Source organism: Ruditapes philippinarum, unplaced genomic scaffold (assembly GCF_026571515.1).
Source record: "Ruditapes philippinarum isolate M1 unplaced genomic scaffold, ASM2657151v2 ctg4235_1_1_1_1, whole genome shotgun sequence".
Lineage (NCBI taxonomy): Eukaryota > Metazoa > Mollusca > Bivalvia > Venerida > Veneridae > Ruditapes > Ruditapes philippinarum.
Genome location: NW_026859553.1, coordinates 44,365 through 64,145, shown reverse-complemented (window position 1 = coordinate 64,145; position 19,781 = coordinate 44,365). Strand labels below are relative to the sequence as shown.

Sequence of the window (19,781 nt, the reverse complement as noted above, 5' to 3'; positions counted from 1 at the left end):
TATCTTACCATTCTAGGGGATGGTTTGTTTTGAAAAGTGCTTTATAAATGGAATTGTAAAAAAATCTTGAGAAAGAACAGCAAACAGTAAGATATCCAATTTTAATAAGAAAGGTTTCTTTATATGTAAAAACAGTTTATCCTATTTAGATGTTCTTTTTCTGTTTAAATTTGAGACCCATCAACACTAGAAAGGTCATTTTGCTATTTTTCACTTTTCTAGCTGAGGAAGGCTTAAGATTTGCAAATGTAGAACAAGAACTGTTGATATTTTATAAGAAGCTACAAAACTCATGGCAAAATACAGGAGGATACAAATCTCATGGTAAACATAGGAATGTTGGTATTATATAAGAAACTACAAACCTCATGGCAAATGTAGGAATGTTGGTATTATATAAGAAACTACAAACCTCACGGCAAATGTAGGAATGTTGGTATTATATAAGAAACTACAAACCTCATGGCAAATGTAGGAATGTCGGTATTATATAAGAAACTACAAACCTCATGGCAAATGTAGGAATGTTGGTATTATATAAGAAACTACAAACCTCACGGCAAATGTAGGAATGTCGGTATTATATAAGAAACTACAAACATCATGGCAAATGTAGGAATGTCGGTATTATATAAGAAAACTACAAACCTCATGGCAAATGTAGGAATGTTGGTATTATATAAGAAACTACAAACCTCATGGCAAATGTAGGAATTTTGGTATTATTTAAGAAACTACAAACCTCATGGCAAATGTAGGAATGTTGGTATTATATAAGAAACTACAAACCTCATGGCAAATGTAGGAATGTTGGTATTATATAAGAAACTACAAACCTCATGGCAAATGTAGGAATGTTGGTATTATATAAGAAACTACAAACCTCATGGCAAATGTAGGAATGTTGGTATTATATAAGAAACTACAAACCTCTTGGCAAATGTAGGAATGTTGGTATCATATAAGAAACTACAAACCTCATGGCAAATGTAGGAATGTTGGTATCATATAAGAAACTACAAACCTCATGGCAAATGTAGGTATCATATAAGAAACTACAAACCTCATGGCAAATGTAGGAATATTGGTATCATATAAGAAACTACAAACCTCATGGCAAATGTAGGAATGTTGGTATCATATAAGAACTACAAACCTCATGGCAAATGTAGGAATGTTGGTATCATATAAGAAACTACAAACCTCATGGCAAATGTAGGAATGTCGGTATTATATAAGAAACTACAAACATCATGGCAAATGTAGGAATGTTGGTATTATATAAGAAAAACTACAAACCTCACGGCAAATGTAGGAATGTTGGTATTATATAAGAAACTACAAACCTCATGGCAAATGTAGGAATGTCGGTATTATATAAGAAACTACAAACATCATGGCAAATGTAGGAATGTTGGTATTATATAAGAAACTACAAACCTCACGGCAAATGTAGGAATGTCGGTATTATATAAGAAACTACAAACATCATGGCAAATGTAGGAATGTCGGTATTATATAAGAAACTACAAACCTCATGGCAAATGTAGGAATGTTGGTATTATATAAGAAACTACAAACCTCATGGCAAATGTAGGAATTTTGGTATTATTTAAGAAACTACAAACCTCATGGCAAATGTAGGAATGTTGGTATTATATAAGAAACTACAAACCTCATGGCAAATGTAGGAATGTTGGTATTATATAAGAAACTACAAACCTCATGGCAAATGTAGGAATGTTGGTATTATATAAGAAACTACAAAACCTCATGGCAAATGTAGGAATGTTGGTATTATATAAGAAACTACAAACCTCTTGGCAAATGTAGGAATGTTGGTATCATATAAGAAACTACAAACCTCATGGCAAATGTAGGAATGTTGGTATCATATAAGAAACTACAAACCTCATGGCAAATGTAGGTATCATATAAGAAACTACAAACCTCATGGCAAATGTAGGAATGTTGGTATCATATAAGAAACTACAAACCTCATGGCAAATGTAGGAATGTTGGTATCATATAAGAAACTACAAACCTCATGGCAAATGTAGGAATGTTGGTATTATATAAGAAACTACAAACCTCATGGCAAATGTAGGAATGTTGGTATTATATAAGAAACTACAAACCTCATGGCAAATGTAGGAATGTTGGTATTATATAAGAAACTACAAACCTCATGGCAAATGTTGGTATTATATAAGAAACTACAAACGTCATGGCAAATGTAGGAATGTTGGTATTATATAAGAAACTACAAACCTCATGGCAAATGTAGGAATGTTGGTATTATATAAGGCATATATCTGGTATGGAGGTGACAACATGGCATAACATTTATGAGTATCTGTTGTCATATATGTATCCATAGCTGAATGAGTGAAGTCTGATGGACCTGTAAAATATGAATGGAGTATATCTGTAACATGATTAAACGGTGATGTGATGTAATTCTTATGCTTGAAAATAAGAACATTTCTTGTTAAGGAAGGAAACCTTTTAAAGCAAGACTAGAGATAATAATTTTAAAAAATGTTTTAAGTTTTTGGATTCCATTTAATTTTTGGATATTATTTTCATAAAGGACAGAATCTTCTAAATAAATTGCACCACCCCACCCAAAATAAAAAAAACAAAACAATGAACTTTTTAATTAAAAAATCATGCCAGATAGGAATTTAGTTTTAGAACAGTGGACTTCCTGTCCAATCTCTATCACTGAGTAATATGTTTATAAAATTCTTTTAATATTTTTCAAGATATTCCCCAAACAAGCAGAACTATCCATCATAAAGGGAGATAATTAAAATACTAATGGTTTTTTGATAGTGCACTTTCTCTCACCTGATGGTATCACTATGTTGAATTACAATGAGATGTTTGCAGTGTAGACATTATACCCAAGCCAAGCATTATTAAACATTTTTGACTATCATAAAAAGGATATTGTTAAAAAGTCAAGCAATATAGAATTATGGCTTTTGTATACTGCAATTCCTCATACTAATCTCTATCACAGTTTTAATGTAATTCCTACAATATTTATCAATTTATTCTCTGAACAAGCATTATTACATATTATAAAGGGACATGTAGAGTACAGATCTTATACACTGCACTTCCTCTTACTTGTCTCTATAACTGTCTTAAGTTTCAAGGCCAAATTATTTACAGTCTGGACAATCATTTGGAAAGTTTCCTCACATGAAAGAAACCAAAGTCCCTGTCCGGATTCAAACCCAAAGCAGTGAGAGCAACTGGTTTTTGAAGTCACAGACACCCCTACCCCCATTTGATGTAAGTCCAGACCAGTAACTTGTGTGAAAATTTTCAGATCATTTGCTCAGTCAGTTTCAGAACAATAATTTTTCTAAGTGTGAAAAATGACACAAAATTGAAAAGCGTTGCAAACTAGGCTAAGAATAGCACACAAAAAATACCATTTTCAATTTATTTCTGCTTATAATTATTAATTATCTTTTGCATATACTTCTGTTTTAAGTGCCACAGTACTTTGTAAGAAATTCAAATTTAATGTTTTAAGCTTTTGAACCTCAGTGAAGTTCTTTTAAAGCAAGTAAGATTAAAAAATTAAGCCACATAGTATTATATTTCCTAACACTGTACTTCCTCTAGTAGTCTCTTTCAATTCATTTTTCAAGTTATTCTCTGGACAAGAATGTGACAGACGGACAGAAAGACAGACAAGGGGGAGATGATATGCTCTCCCTTCATGGATAATAAATAACAACTAACTCTACAGGGACTTCCCAGATAATGGATAACCAGAAATTTGACAGTAAATAAACTGCAGAAAAAAGTCTGTAATGTTCTCTATCATTCAAAGTGTTAAATTAATCAAAATCTTTTTCATAAAAGGAAATATAATGATAAATATATTGCAGAATTAGCCAACCTTTTCCACTGCCCTCAATCTTTGAGGCAAAGAAATTTCCTACAACATGTTTGTAGTATGATCTTAAAATATGTCTCTTCTCATGTACTTCCAGGACTTCATCTGTAATTATATAACAGTAAAAATACAACTACACCAGAATTGAAAAGTGTAAGGAGAAAGAAACAAACTTTTGCTATTACTAGGAATACATAAACAGAATATTTTTGGCACATAGTCTGTTTAACATAATTGTTTGTTTATTTTTCTAACTTTTACACTGATTTTAAAACAATCTTTTCATCTTCTCAGCAGTACAGCCACTTAACAAGCTCTCATGGATAACCAACCAGTAATAACAAATTTCTCTGCAAGTGACTATCTACTAATCGGCAGCAAAGAACAAATAACGGTATTTAATCAATCACAGAACGATTACACTATTATTATTACTATTACAGAATCAATGTCAAGAAAACGTGGGGGCAAAGATTTTATATGAACTTTAAAAATAACAAATCAGCCTTGGTCTTGAGTCTCAATGTAGAATCAAATGATTCTCAAAAATATTTGTTAAAAGTTTTCTTTATTTTTGCTCAGTTCCTTAAGAATTCAGAAGTGTAAGGCTACCTAGAACTACCACCTGCAATTACAGTCAAGAAAAATATAGTATTCAGACAATCTACAGACTTATACTTAAAACTTTAATAGAGATTTGAATAAACAATTATTGATTAGCAAATATACAGCAATTGTAAACAAACCATCTGTTGAGGGTGGATGTACAGAACACAAACATCTATTGGTTTCCACATTCACTAGCAGAAATCTGTAAATATAACAATACATTTCATGCTGATTTACAACCTTATTGAAAAATAAAAACCGCTATAATGTGCCGTGATTTAGCGCAAGTAGCACACTGGCAGTAACAAAAGTTATCACAAGAACTCTAGGACATCTTCAGAGTTATCACAAGAACTCCAGGACATTTGAAAAATCGGGCATAAATTTGTTAGCCGGGGCTTTATGTTTGCAACTTTGCATTATAATTAGGTAATTATGTATGGCAAGGATGAAGATCACAAATGAACAGGTCAATATGTGCGAATTAGCAAATAATTTGGAAATTTTACACAAAACTACCAGATTTTAAACAAGAGGCGCTGAAAAATGGACTATAAGTTGTATTTGACTCATAATACAAGATGTAAGGCAAGCTTAATCATTAAAGTTTAATTTAGCACCTAAATCTCATTTTTTTAAGATGAAAATGGCCATTTTTGACGAGTGTTTCTGTAGTATATACAAAAGTTTTCCGACGTATTTACAAAAGGTTTCCAACAAATTCTGTGACAGTTATCACAAGAACGCCAGACAAGTTATCACAAGAACTCCATATAACAGTTCCTCCCTCATGATAATTTCTGTAAATCATTATTTTTTCCTCCATAAAATTAACATAACTTTGTTTTGTGCCTAGGTTTACTGTGCTTAGCAATCAGTTTATATTTACAACCATATTTAGCAACAAATTGATTAGGATAAACCACTATTAATGAAATTTGTCATAAAAAATGCAAACAAACAAAATTTAACAAATAATTGTTTTAATACAATTTGTACATTAATTCTGAATGAGGAACTTGAAACCGATTCACCTAAGTTTATTACAACTGAGTGTCAACATTATTTGAGACGATGGCTGTAACATTATTCCCAAGTTTCCAGTTTTAATGGGAAACAATGCTGATAATGTCATTACAGTGAATTGGTAATTTTATACCTTTATATGTAGATTTCCATGATAAAAGTCAGCGTTTCTGACATAATTACTTATGATGTATTTCAACAATCAACAGCATGTCTATTTCAAATGAAAGGTTGCATGATAAATGGTTTAAAACAATCATAAGTCTACTGTTGAACTTTGGACATGAAACCCAATGTGAAAAAATATTTTGGGTACCTGCCATGTTTTTCCTATATGACAGGTTTAGCTTAAACATGAATATGACACAAGTTTTCTGCTTTTAGGAACTTATGCAGTATTGGTGTCAACTAGGAAACAATACTGATGTCAACTAGGAAACAGTACTGGTGTCAACTAGGAAACAGTACTGGTGTCAACTAGGAAACAGTACTGGTATCAACTAGGAAACAGTACTGGTGTCAACTAGGAAACAGTACTGATGTCAACTAGAAAACAGTACTGATGTCAACTAGGTCAACTAGGAAACAGTACTGGTGTCAACTAGGAAACAGTACTGATGTCAACTAGGAAACAGTACTGGTGTCAACTAGAAACAGTACTGATGTCAACTAGGAAACAGTACTGATGCCTGGGGGTCCGTAAGGTCGTTGACTTCAAACAACTTGCCCCTCACCGCTGTGGGTTCGAATCCCGACAGGGACTTTGGATTCTTTCATGTGAGGAAGCTATCCAGCTAGCTTACGGAACGTCGGTGGTTCTACTCGGGTGCCCGTTCGTGCCTGAAATAATGCACAGAAGGGCACCTGAGGTCTTCCTCCACAAGTAAAAGTTGGAACGTCGCGGTATGGCCTATACTGTGTTGATGTGACGTAAAACCCAAACAAACAAACAAGTACTGATGTCAACTAGGAAACAGTACTGGTGTCAACTAGGAAACAGTACCGTGTCAACTAGGAAACAGTACTGATGTCAACTAGGAAACAGTACTGATGTCAACTAGGAAACAGTACTGGTGTCAACTAGGAAACAGTACTCATGTCAACTAGGAAACAGTACTGATGCCTGGGGGTCCGTGGCCGAGTGGTTAAGGTCGTTGACTTTAAACAACTTGCCCCTCACCGCTGTGGGTTCGAATCCCGACAGGGACTTTGGATTCTTTCATGTGAGGAAGCTATCCAGCTAGCTTACGGAATGTCGGTGGTTCTACTCGGGTGCCCGTTCGTGCCTGAAATAATGCACGGAAGGGCACCTGAGGTCTTCCTCCACCAGTAAAGCTGGAACGTCGCGATATGACCTATACTGTGTCGATGTGACGTAAAACCCAAACAAACAAACAAGTACTGATGTCAACTAGGAAACAGTACTGGTGTCAACTAGGAAACAGTACTGGTGTCAACTAGGAAACAGTACTGATGTCAACTAGGAAACAGTACTGATGTCAACTAGGAAACAGTACTGGTGTCAACTAGGAAACAGTACTCATGTCAACTAGAAAACAGTACTGATGTCAACTAGGAAACAATACTGGTGTCAATTAGGAAACAGTACTGGTGTCAATTAGAGGGACAAATAAGGCAAAAACAGAAACAATTTCCCCTCCCACTTATAAAATAGGTGTTAAAATGTGCTATTTACCCTAACAGGTTTGAATCTAGTACTGTATTAGACGGAACATTGGACGGATGGTTCTGTAATACTGCTCTCAGAGATTCGTAACTTGTACGCCAAAATCTGCCAACCTAGAAATCATAAACATAATTAGCATGATATTAACAGTTTTAACTGATTCCACAATAAAATAAACAAGAGCTGTCAGAGGAGACTTCAATAATGTACTGGATGCTGTATAGCTGAAACTACGGAAACTTAGCAAGAATAATGCCCTTTTTTTTAAATCCTATGCTTGTGTAAAGTTTCATTCAGTATAAGTCTTCAAAAAATAAAGTTGCACAAAAATTACATGTTACTCCACAACTTGTGAAAGGTGAGTAGAACAGCTTCCCCTACTCAAGTATTGAATAGTTGAGCTAAAACACTTCCACTAATGTGTTAAGACAAATGTCTTTAGATTTCCTTATTATAACTGACAGCTAATTTTAAAGAATGTGTACAGGTCTTGTTGCATGGATTGATCTGAAAGTAAGGAGGCACTAGAATAATTTGACAAGCAACAATGGTAGATGGAAGCTGGTTGATTGATGAAATATTAGTATTTGTAATGTATAATACCAGGTCAAACCAGCATCACAGAAAAAAACAGGCTCTCTTAATGGAATTAGTAATATGACACACAAACAATTACTAAAATAAGATTTGAAGAAAAAAAATTTAGTCTAAATAAAAAATGTACGTAAGAAATGTGGCAGGTTTTACAATGACATTACAAATTATAAAAAACACATACTTTATATTTTATAATTTTAAAACTTCAATTTTTGACAGGAAAACTCGTACTAAATGTAAACTATAATTTTTTCATATCAAAATTAAATGTTATGTAAAACCCTTGGTTTGTTTATACATAGGTAAATTAAGTAATTATTTTATCTTAGCAATTTGAATCTTTTATTAATATTACTGAACCAACAGTATAAAGTCAGGTTTTCTGTGTTGCCACCTCTGGCAAATCACCTTTGTTTACAGCTAATTAAACCTAATTATTAGACGTATATCTAGTCAGACCTGAGCTTGCACATCCTTGCATTCTGTGACCAGATTATACGTTATTAGAGTATACCAGTGCCTCATATTTCTGTGGTACTGTGCAACACAGACAACAAAAGTTAGAAGAATAAAATTCAGGAAAATATGTTGAATATTGTAGCAAAGACATGTAAATTACATCAAACTTTATTCCATTTAACATTTGCATGTAAGCTATTATGTACACAACCTATCTGCTGCCTAGTGAGTAAAGTTGTGTTCGCAATTACATTTGAACAGTTTCAAAAGCCAAACCAACAGTAATTATTTTTTAGTACATCTATACCTAGCACCATCGGAAAGTGGGGATTTTCTCTATTGCATTTATCAAATATCTCAATGGTTGTTTAACAAAAGCAATTGTCTTAACTTTTTACCTCATATATATGCGAAACAATGCACTTTCTACCCTCCCCTTTTTTAGGCCTCAAATAGATAAAAAAAGTAAGCACTTTTTAGGTGCTGCCCCCCATCCAAAGGTACATCAGGGGGTTGGCAGAAAGGGGGATGTGCCCCCTTCTGTTTGGGGGGTTTGAAGGGGGCAGCAGTCCCCTTCATCGCCAAGAAAATTTTGGACTTGTGAGAGGCTAAAAATGACCCCAGGTCGATCATAAGGTAACATGTAACCAACGCTGAAAAGCCTTTGACTCTATCTGAATCCATTGTGGAGTTGCAGCACTTTGAAATCAATTTTGATGGACAAAATCAATGCATAATACTGAATTTTGGGAATTTTGAGATGTCCCCTCCTTGCCATGGTAACAGGAAATTTAAGAATGAGCATGTTGTTACAAAGGCAATGGTCCAGTCAACATTTGTGCCAAGTTTGATTAGTATTGAAGAAGTTTTTATAGTAATTTGAACTTTTCAATGAAAACAGCCATTTTTCACAAAATGCACATGCCAAGTCAAATTGTGAAATAATTTACTTTTCTCTTAATCTGAATAAAATATTAAGTTTTCTCAGTCGTATATGTAGCATTTCGATAAAAATACAATAAAAAAATGTGAAAGTAAAACTACTGGCAGGTGCATGATGTCTTGGGGAAACCTGAGACTGTTTATGCCTAAAATCTTGAAATTATGGGTACCACGGAAATATGAGGCACCAGTATACTTTTATTGTTCACACTCAAATCCCTTACCCTTAAACTGCTGTAAGTGAAAGTGTTAAGTGTTTGTTGAACTAATCTGCAAATATATGTAGTCTGATCAGGCTCAGTGCTTTTGGTAGCTCAATTCTGGTATTTTGATAGTAAAATACCTTCAACTTGGAATGAATTGTTCCAAATCAAAACTGGGTAAATCAGGTTCAATCCAGACCTATCTATATCCTCAATATAGAACTATAAGCTAACCAGGAAAGTGGTTAGCCTTTGCCACCACTGGTGGTAGGCCTGGCTGTATACCATCTCTGCTGGTATCTCAATTCTTTTATTTTCATACTGAAATCCTCCTTACATACATAAAATAGACTGTTTCTAATTCAAACAGAATGGCAAATCAATTTCACAAATTCAACAGGTTACAGGTTAGGTGTATTGTTCCAAATTAAAGTGAGACAAACCCATTATACAAATTCAGCAAGAAAATTGTTGTGAAGTAATAAGGCAAGAACATTATCAATTCTGTATGGTAAGGATTTTAAGATACACACTAGATTAACTTGTGACATTTCTCTGGTGTTTCTAAAAAGGGAAGGATTTAATAATAAGCCAAAGTTTATAGAGTAATGCTGCCCCTTGGGACAAACTGCTTGCAAGGGTTTAAGAGATTAATGCATTAATGTATTGTCACAGGCATTATAATATGGTGAAATATGTTTTCATGTTTTCATTGCTACATACACACACTTGGTTGAACTGAATCCATTTCTACATACACACACTTGGTTGAACTGAATCCATTTCTACATACACACACTTGGTTGAACTGAATCCATTTCTACATACACACACTTGGTTGAACTGAATATATTGCTACATACACACACTTGGTTGAACTGAATCCATTTCTACATACACACACTTGGTTGAACTGAATCCATTTCTACATACACACACTTGGTTGAACTGAATCCATTTCTACATACACACACTTGGTTGAACTGAATCCATTTCTACATACACACACTTGGTTGAACTGAATCCATTTCTACATGTACATACACACACTTGGTTGAAGTGAATCTGTTTGTAAAGTAGGTTTGATCTCAGCCAAATAACAGAAATTTTCTAACAGTACTGAGGTAGAACAAGACCAGTATGTGGACACACTAAAAATTGCCTTTAGTACTACTTTACATAGCAACTTCCATTTTCTAAGGCAGCAGAATATTTTGTTCTTTAATAATACATGAAATATGTCTATTCTCATTGCTATTTGACAGAGCAAAGTTTCCTTATAAACTCTTAAACGTAATACTTTATTCCTGAATGAAAGTATATAAAATTTAATTTGACGTCTTGTGACACACTGATTCAATTTTAAATCTCCATAAATTACTATATGACATCAGTATATCTCGTTAGTCTGACATATTGAGAGGATTTTCGGAGTAAGTAACTGTCTATTCTTTCAATATCTGTCAATTGTACGCTAGAAGATAAATTAAACGTTGTTTGTTTAGTGTATGTTTATGGTTTAAATGGTTATTTGACTTGACTATTTAACCATTTGTATGAAACTTTTGACTAGATGAACCCTAACTAGGCTAAAATGGAATGGGGAGGGATGTTCAGTGATGGTTTTCAGACTGGGTGACTAATGTCCCAGGGGCATATATCTGTATACCTTAAAGAAGAGGTATTGGTTTCCTATGATAGCCATTTCAAAGTCAGAGTAGAGATTTATCAAATTGCTTGATAGCCTGGATAATGTAGTTCAGAAAGGGCCATAATTCTGTTAGTCATGTCAAATTAGAAATATGGGCCTTGGATAGTGACCTCCTCTTATGCTCTCAAATAAATGTGTGAAGTTTAAACCCCATTCCCTTCAGTAGTTTAGGAAAATCCACTTGTATGCAAAAACTTAATTAAAGAGTGACATATATGCCTGGGTGAGTACAATAGCTCTCTCAATTCTTCAAAGTCAAGCTAAAAAGGGAGATAATTAAGCTAAAATGCCCTTCATAGTTATCTGCCCTTTAAAAATGCATTTCAAATTGTGTAGTCACATTTATTTACTTTAATCTATGAAAAACTTTAATTGTAAAATATCAGCTCTTCCCATATACTATGTATAAGAGAACAACTACTATATTCACAAATATCAATTCTTTTTAAATATAAAACAGAAAAATGAGTCTGATATGTACTCCTCAAAAACACCAGTAACTTAAATTACAAAAAGCTTCAAAAAGTAAATAAGATACCAGTACAAACAAAATAAACCAATATTCCCAACCATTAAATTAAATGCCTTATGTGCTTTATTCTATTTCAGATGAAAGTTAAATTTAAGATGACAGTTTAATTTTAAGATAATTTCAATCTATTCTATGATTGTTTAGTATAGAACTTAGTAAATGATAATAGTTCTTTCATGACAATCAATTTCCTTTAATACAAGATTATTTCAAAGTTTATTTCCGAATCTAAAGGTACAATATTCTATTTTATCCTTCTTTTATTTTGAACTATAATGGACTTTAACAAAGCATTTGTCTTTATTTTCTGCTTTAAATAAGAATCAAGTGCTCAACAATATGCTCCTACTGATGACCTTAATTTTTGACCCTATGACCACTAGGTAGGTCTAGTGATAAAGCTTGTTAAGCAGCTGTAAGGTTTAGAGGCTATTGGTGAAAGGATTTCTGTGCTATGGTCAAGGTCAAAGTTTTGTGATAAGACAAGAAACAAACAAACCATAAACATGTGCCCCCTGATCTATTTATACAGGGGCATAAAATTGTTTGTATGCTTTATTTTGACCAGATATCACATTGTAGATATGTTAAGAAACTTAACGAAGTAGAATTCTGGGCTGGTCATGTTTTTCTGTAATTTTGTAAATGAAACAACACCATTTCCTTTTAAATGATTCATGTGGAGAAGATGGCAGTTATATGGCAGAAAACAGTACAAGTACAGAATCCTATAACAGTCTTCATATGAACTGTCCATCAAAATAAAATAGAAATACTGCAAAAATTGATGTTAAAGAAAATAATCCTAAAACAAAAGCAATCTGGTGTAAGGTAAACATCTCTTACCTCTTCTTCGAGATCAGCTAGTGAGGGACTGGGACCACACAATACACACACTTCTATATGCCGTGTTAGCTGAAATGTCATCAACCTATGTGGCACCTTAAATATTACACATACATTATGGTTATGATCTGTAACTACAAAACAGTAACATAACTGGAATACAATGTATATGCTGGATTCTCTTGCTCATAAGACATTCTAAGTTAAATGCATTTAGTTAAAAAACATGCCTACATATAAGACACATCTACCTAAAAAACATACCTACAAAAAGTTAGATACACCTACCTAAAAGACACATCTAAAATCATATAAGACACACCTATCAATATGTCACATTTACATATAAGACATGCCTACCATTAAGACAAACCAACAAATAAGGCACGCTTACTTATATATAACATTTACTATAAGATGCACATTTCAATAAGTCATGGTGACACTATGGATATCACATCATTATCAATGAGTGTAAAACACAAGAAATATCAAGTCATAAACGATCCATTTGAAACAGTTCTGTAGCAGCACAGAGAGACAATGATGTATATACATACACTTGGACTGGCATCAGGTAAAAACACGGGTACATCTCTAGATGAGCATGATGAGAAAGATGATATAAGTGCAGAAATCAGTACAAGTTCCCCGCTAGTTAGACTCCACCATTTTCTTGTTGCCACAGACACCTTTCCATGTACCAACAAACAACCATAGGGACTGTCTGCACATTCAGCAAAGGCATCCAGAAAACTCTAAATGGGTATATGATATAAAAGAGAGAAAATACACAACTTTCAAGATCCCTAATTTTTTTTCAAGTAGATCTACAGAGTTTTAAATGTGTAAAGCGATATGTAAATAAGCAATTCTTCAAATACTGATATTAAAGCAAGTCTCCTAGGCATATATTTACCAATGTTTTATTTACATAATTAATATTTCATTTTAAGTCTACTTATTTTTTAAGTTTAAATAATTTAAATCTTCACTCAATTGAGATGAAAGAGGTTATAAAAGGTCTTCTAAGCTCAAATTCAAATCTCAGGTATTTGATTGGTTAGAAACTGGCACATAATGTACATTGACCAATGAAAGTCCAGAGATCTGATAAAACTAGACCTATCACTGAAGGTGATTAATACCCCCACCAGCAACTTTTTGAAAAATAAGTAGTCTGAAGAAAAATTTCAACACAAACTATCAACTGTGTACAAAGAAATATTTCAATTAATTGTAATCCCAACTGGGGTCTCCAAATAAGCTTGCTTTTCACAAAGTTTGATTACAATATCTCATTCCTAACTCTAGTTATTGTCCGGAAACCATTTTTCTGTTTTTAGAAATGGTGACCTTGACCTTGACCCCAGGGGGTCCAAATGCAATACCAACCCAGGTCTTCATATAAGCTTGCTATACACCAAGTTTGATAACAATATCTCATTCCTAACTCAAGTTATTGTCAGGAAACCATTTTTCTATTTTTAGTAACGGTGACCTTGACCTTGACCCCAGGGGGTCCAAAAACAATACCAACCCAGGTCTTCATATAAGCTTGCTATACACCAAGTTTGATTACAATATCTCATTCCTAACTCAAGTTATTGTCCGGAAACCATTTTTCTATTTTTAGTAACGGTGACCTTGACCTTGACCCCAGGGGGTCCAAATGCAATACCAACCCAGGTCTTTATATAAGCTTGCTATACACCAAGTTTCATAACAATATCTCATTCCTAACTCTAGTTATTGTCCGGAAACCATTTTTCTATTTTTAGTAACGGTGACCTTGACCTTGACCCCAGGGGGTCCAAATACAATACCAACCCAGGTCTTCATATAAGCTTGCTATACACCAAGTTTGATTACAATATCTCATTCCTAACTCAAGTTATTGTCCGGAAACCATTTTTCTATTTTTAGTAACGGTGACCTTGACCTTGACCCCAGGGGGTCCAAATGCAATACCAACCGGAGTTTCCACATAAGGTTGCTATATACCAAGTTTGATTACAATACCTCATTCCAAACTCTAGTTATCGTCCGGAAACCATGATGTGGACCGACCGACGGACCGACCGACCGACCGACCAACCGACAAGCTGACTCCTATATACCCCCCCTAAACTTCGTTTGTGGGGGTATAAAAAGTTTCATAGCAAGCCTGGTTTTATTATAAGGAAACATGGTCCTGACCCTGTCGGGCTCAAATCCACAATTTTTTGGTTGAGTGGCAGACACCTTAATATCGTCTTGTGTATAATTTCATTTCTATTCTTTAAACATCAATTTACATGTATTTTGGTCTTTTATTTTCATCTTAAATCAAACTTTAACTCATTAACCTATTTCATAACCTAATTCCCATGCTGTTTTGTGAGCAAAATGAATAACCTTATAACTACCTGGAGAACAGAATTCTCTGGGGCAGCTATGACATCTACCGCATTTACAAGGTCACCAAAGGTCAGGAGGTCATGGTCCTCTAGAAATCTGTCAATCAATGGAAAACACACCTGAAAATATACAATAATGCATGTTAAGAACTAGCATATAATAAACAGGTAACTTTATTCTATAGAGGAGGAAATTGTCACATATAAACCAGGTTTTCTGTCAATACTGCACATTTGAAAACAACAACAATTTGCTGTATAATCAAACATCCTTGCGTGCAAGCCCCTTAGGCAATGTTTGAAAAAAAGAAAACTACAGATAAATTTCAAATGATATTTTAACATGATATAAGACTTTCCAGTACATGTTTCCTCTGAAGAAAACCATTCTTTAACAAAACTCTACCTTATTATCATCAGCCTCTATCAAGCTTGAGGTCTTTCACAAATAATCATGTCTTTTTGTCCCTTGAGATTTCTCATTTTATCATGCTGATTGACAAAAAAACTGTTTAGAACATCCTTATAACAGACTTTTCCTGAATTTAACAGAATAAATACGTTTTAAATCACCTCAGGATAAATTTCTTTATAGTATTAAGACAGTTCTTCATGATATTGTAAAATCCAAAAATTTCAAAGGGACAAAATTTTGCAGTTTTGCATGTTTATTCCAGGAAAAAAAACAACTATTGCAAGCCATAAAATTCAAGACATAATTTGTCAATTTCCTTCATTACACTGTTTTTCCATTTACATGTACATGGGTTTTAACTCACAAGGGCACTGTTAAGGTCAAATTATATCGCAACTGTCAACAAAGACCGCAATCTAACCCCTAACTATACATGTATATTATTTTCACATTCGAGAGGGCACCTGAATTAAGAACCATTGAACCCCAATCTTCCTTAAGCTAACTGGATAGCTTCTTCATCACATTAAAGAATCTGAAGTCCCTGGTGGGATTCAAACCAAAACTGGTGAGGAGCAAGTGGTTTGAAGTCAGATCTATAACCACTTGGCCACAGAAAGCCATATATCATTCATATCAAATTAGCATTAGTATATGATTTTGTAACCATCGACACTGTTTGATCTTAACTGGTTGCATGTTCAGATTCAAATGCTGCCAGCAGGTTAAAAGTACATTATGTTCCATTGAGCTTTGTACTAGCAATCTTACAAAGATGATCTACTTTAACCAACAACATAAAAAGAATGAGAAGCATAATAAATGAAAATTGTCATGATGTTGGGTTTTTTTTTTTCTCTCACTTTTTTTTTTTAATTTCAAACATTACAAAAAAACAAAAGCACATCTTGCTGTAAGTGATTAAATACTTCAACTGTGACACCAAGTGAAATAATTTATTGCGTATTTTCAGATGAAGGAAAGACATAAATTACTTTTCACCAAGTAGTGAAGCATCTAGAATACTCTAGTTTTACTCAAGAGTTCATGTCATATAATTATGGCATACATTTTTTCTCAGCAAATGTGCTAGAAAAAATTGATTACAAATTCCATACTTGAGGGAGTGTCCTTATTCTTATTAACATTGAGGAATGGAGTGACACATATTCATCTTTGAGGGGAGGAAGATACCTTGAAAGGGGGAAGAAAATGGTCTTTATTTACCTTGAGGGACAGAACAGAAGATGTGGGGAGATGATGGGAAGAGGAGATGGTCCTTATTTATCTTGAAGGGGCGGGATCGGGGGGGGGGGGGGTGGGCGGGCAGAAAAAGAGGTGGTTTTTACGTACCTTGAGAGTGTGGTGGTGGGGAAGAAGAGATGGTCTTTTCCTTGGTCAGGAAAACATAGTGGTGTTTTTAAATGAAATTCATACATAATAAGGTAAAGTCAGACTTCACTGAGTACTAAATGAAATTAATGGAATTGTCTTGTTCAAATGTGAAAAACAGTGTCACGAAATTTGCAAGTAGCTGTTTCATAAAGAAAGTATAATAATTCAAGTTAAAGTAAATAAAACTGAAACAAAAATCAAATCAAATCTGTGAGATCATGTGACAGCAGCCTTCTTCACCTACCAGTTAATCTGCTCAAATCTAATTCTAAGAAATTTCAAAAAAATAAGATGGGAAGAAGAAATTACTAAGAAAACCATCTCAACTTTTTCGTCATTTCATTTCTGCCATTTCTCCACAATTTTGAATGGCAGCCTTTTAAAAGAATATAAACTTATTTAGCATTAAAGCCTCACAAACATGTCAAGTTAACAAGACATACGGATGTAACCCTCTAATTTGCCGTCAATTTCAAATTGAATCATCAAGTCACGCAACTTTGAGCAAAAATATTTTACATACTGTCTTGTTTGGATAGGAAGTAATAAGTCAAAAAGTCACAGCTAATTATTAGAATGTTAAGTGTTAGCACGCCACAATTGACAGACGATAGTCTTTATAAATAAGGGTAAAATTAAATTAATTTTAGTGTAATTAAATGTATGGAGCACAATGGAAGTGACGCCTTGAATATATATTAAGTTCCATATTTCTACTTTGATTTTCACACATTTCATTCACATAAGTATTGAAACCTTCTTGCTTTCTGCAATATGATCAACTTATTTCAATGTATTTGATATAAAAGTTCTTGTTTTATTTTATAATAATTATATTAAGCACAATATACTCGGAGTAGTGAAATTTTATATACATTTTTTAAGCAAAATATTGGCATATTTGGTATCAAATTTTCAGGTATGTATTGACTACACAATGGTTTATATCAAATAAAAATTTCATTATTGTCAGAGGTTTGAAATCATTTTATTTGATTCATTTACGAGATTGATGCAACAGATACTGATAACCTATCACATACTTGGACAGAAAAAGCGTTTAAATGTCACAATTTCGCAACTTTTATTTTACGCCCTTCCACCAATTACACAAAGCCACAATTATAAAATGTCAATACAAAGTAAACTATTGTTTGGTAAATACATTTCTTCAAATTTTCATACCAAATTTGGCACTTTTTTTGCTCATTTTGGTCAAGTTAGTATATAGAATTTCCCTTAAAGCAAGTGCACACTTTCTTTTGCAAGTTATTAAAGATCTCTGACAGAATATCATATCATAAGAAATTTCAAAGACTCTATTATATGAATATGCTTTTTGGCAAACATTGACAACTTCTCCACTTTGGACATTTGAATCTGTCATAGTGGAGACATGACATTATATTTTTATTTTGTTTTCAATAAAATTGAATGGAAAAATCAACAGAACAAGACTTACATAGATAAAATCTGGCAAACTTACTCATTCTCAAAATACAACTGGACAGACTTTCATATAAGAAGAGCTAGACAATTATCTGTAACTCAAACGGCTATTGTACTCAAACTTAATTAATAATAGGCTTAAAATAAAAAAATAATAATATATTTCAAGAATTAATCTTGAATCATCCTATCTAATGTAATACATTATTAGTTTTTTCAGAGGATTTCCTCTTTATATTTAGGGAGAAATTGGAAAATCAGCATAAGGAACACAACCTGAGGGACAATAACCAACAAACATTGCCAGGAACAAGCTGTCAACTTGTGTCATATGGATTATTTCCTGGTATTGCATGCACAAAAATATTTTTTCGCCTTCAGTTTTAATTTAAACTTAGAAGTACTTGGCACCGTTATGAGTAAAATAGATGGAAACTGTCAGCTAATCTATATTACATGTCAGCTGGGAAAACTCATGCTGCCTTGAGTGATCACATTCAAAAAGAAGCATGACAATATAAAATAAATGAGCAGCTTGTATGCTCCATGTGCATTTACATGAAGAACTCGTCTTTTACTGTTAAATTTTAATATTTTTTTTTAATTATACATTACAGAGAGGTCCCTTAGATAATCTGCAGAAATGTCACAAAATATCAAGTACAATTATTGATACTGTTACATTTTTTGGAATTACACTGGACAAAAATTCAAATCTGCTCATTTTTATTAAATCAGGGGCCATAACTCCAATAATCTCCAATGAATTTGCAACAAATTTCAAAGTCATGTAAATTCACATAATGACAAATATTCTTAGAAATTATCACAACTTTATAGCAGTTATAGTATTGAAGCTAAGTTCGAAACAAGTCTAAAATACTGTGTTTCGCTTAATCAAGGAGCATAACTTTGCAATATACTTAATTATGTCAAAATACCCAGGTATGAAAGTAAACATTCTGACAACATTGAAAAATACCAGTCTACACCGAGCATGACAGTTGGCCAGACATGACTGTGCAAATCTGGGCATGTTACAATAATTTGGTGCCATGTACAGTCGACTCCACTTATAACGAACTCGCTTATAACGAATTATCGTTAATAGCGAACTAAATCTGACATCCCCGGCCGATTCGTTCTTTATTTTATATATTAAATCACATCGCTTAATACGTACTCGCTTATAGCGAATTTTCGGCTATAACGAACCATTTTTCAAGCCCCAAATGACGGAAAACATGTAAATTTCCTCGGTTATAACAAACTGTTATAACTGAAATATCAGGATGCGCTCGAATAGGATCAGTACATGAATAACGCTATCCAATAATTAAACAATCGAATGACTGCACAGGTTAGTTATGGCTACAGGCAATAAAGATTTTGATAAAATGTTCTCACAACATAATTTCCTACTTGTTACGGAAAATTTGTATTTCACACCCTCAGCTGATTGCTGTTAATACCCGATAATTGCCAAGTAATCGAATTTTTGTGTTTGCAATATCAACCAAACGATAATAAACAAATAGCAAAAGGAAACAAATGTTAATAACTTCATAGACAATTAATACATGAATAAT

At 33.5% G+C, this 19,781-nt stretch overlaps 1 protein-coding gene across 3 annotated transcripts in view; it reads right to left on the bottom strand.

The window, feature by feature from the left end:
- Nucleotides 1-19,781, bottom strand: part of LOC132756950 (protein fuzzy homolog) — a 63,584-nt gene that overhangs the window by 607 nt on the left and 43,196 nt on the right. For all 3 annotated transcript variants that reach the window (XM_060748093.1, XM_060748094.1, XM_060748096.1), the window contains exons 4-10: nt 14,943-15,053; nt 13,095-13,292; nt 12,535-12,630; nt 7,254-7,357; nt 4,669-4,733; nt 3,926-4,027; nt 2,272-2,404 (exon numbers count right to left, since the gene is read on the bottom strand). In XM_060748093.1, coding sequence (XP_060604076.1) covers nt 2,272-2,404; nt 3,926-4,027; nt 4,669-4,733; nt 7,254-7,357; nt 12,535-12,630; nt 13,095-13,292; nt 14,943-15,053 — 809 coding nt within the window. The remainder of the gene's footprint in view (nt 1-2,271; nt 2,405-3,925; nt 4,028-4,668; nt 4,734-7,253; nt 7,358-12,534; nt 12,631-13,094; nt 13,293-14,942; nt 15,054-19,781) is intronic.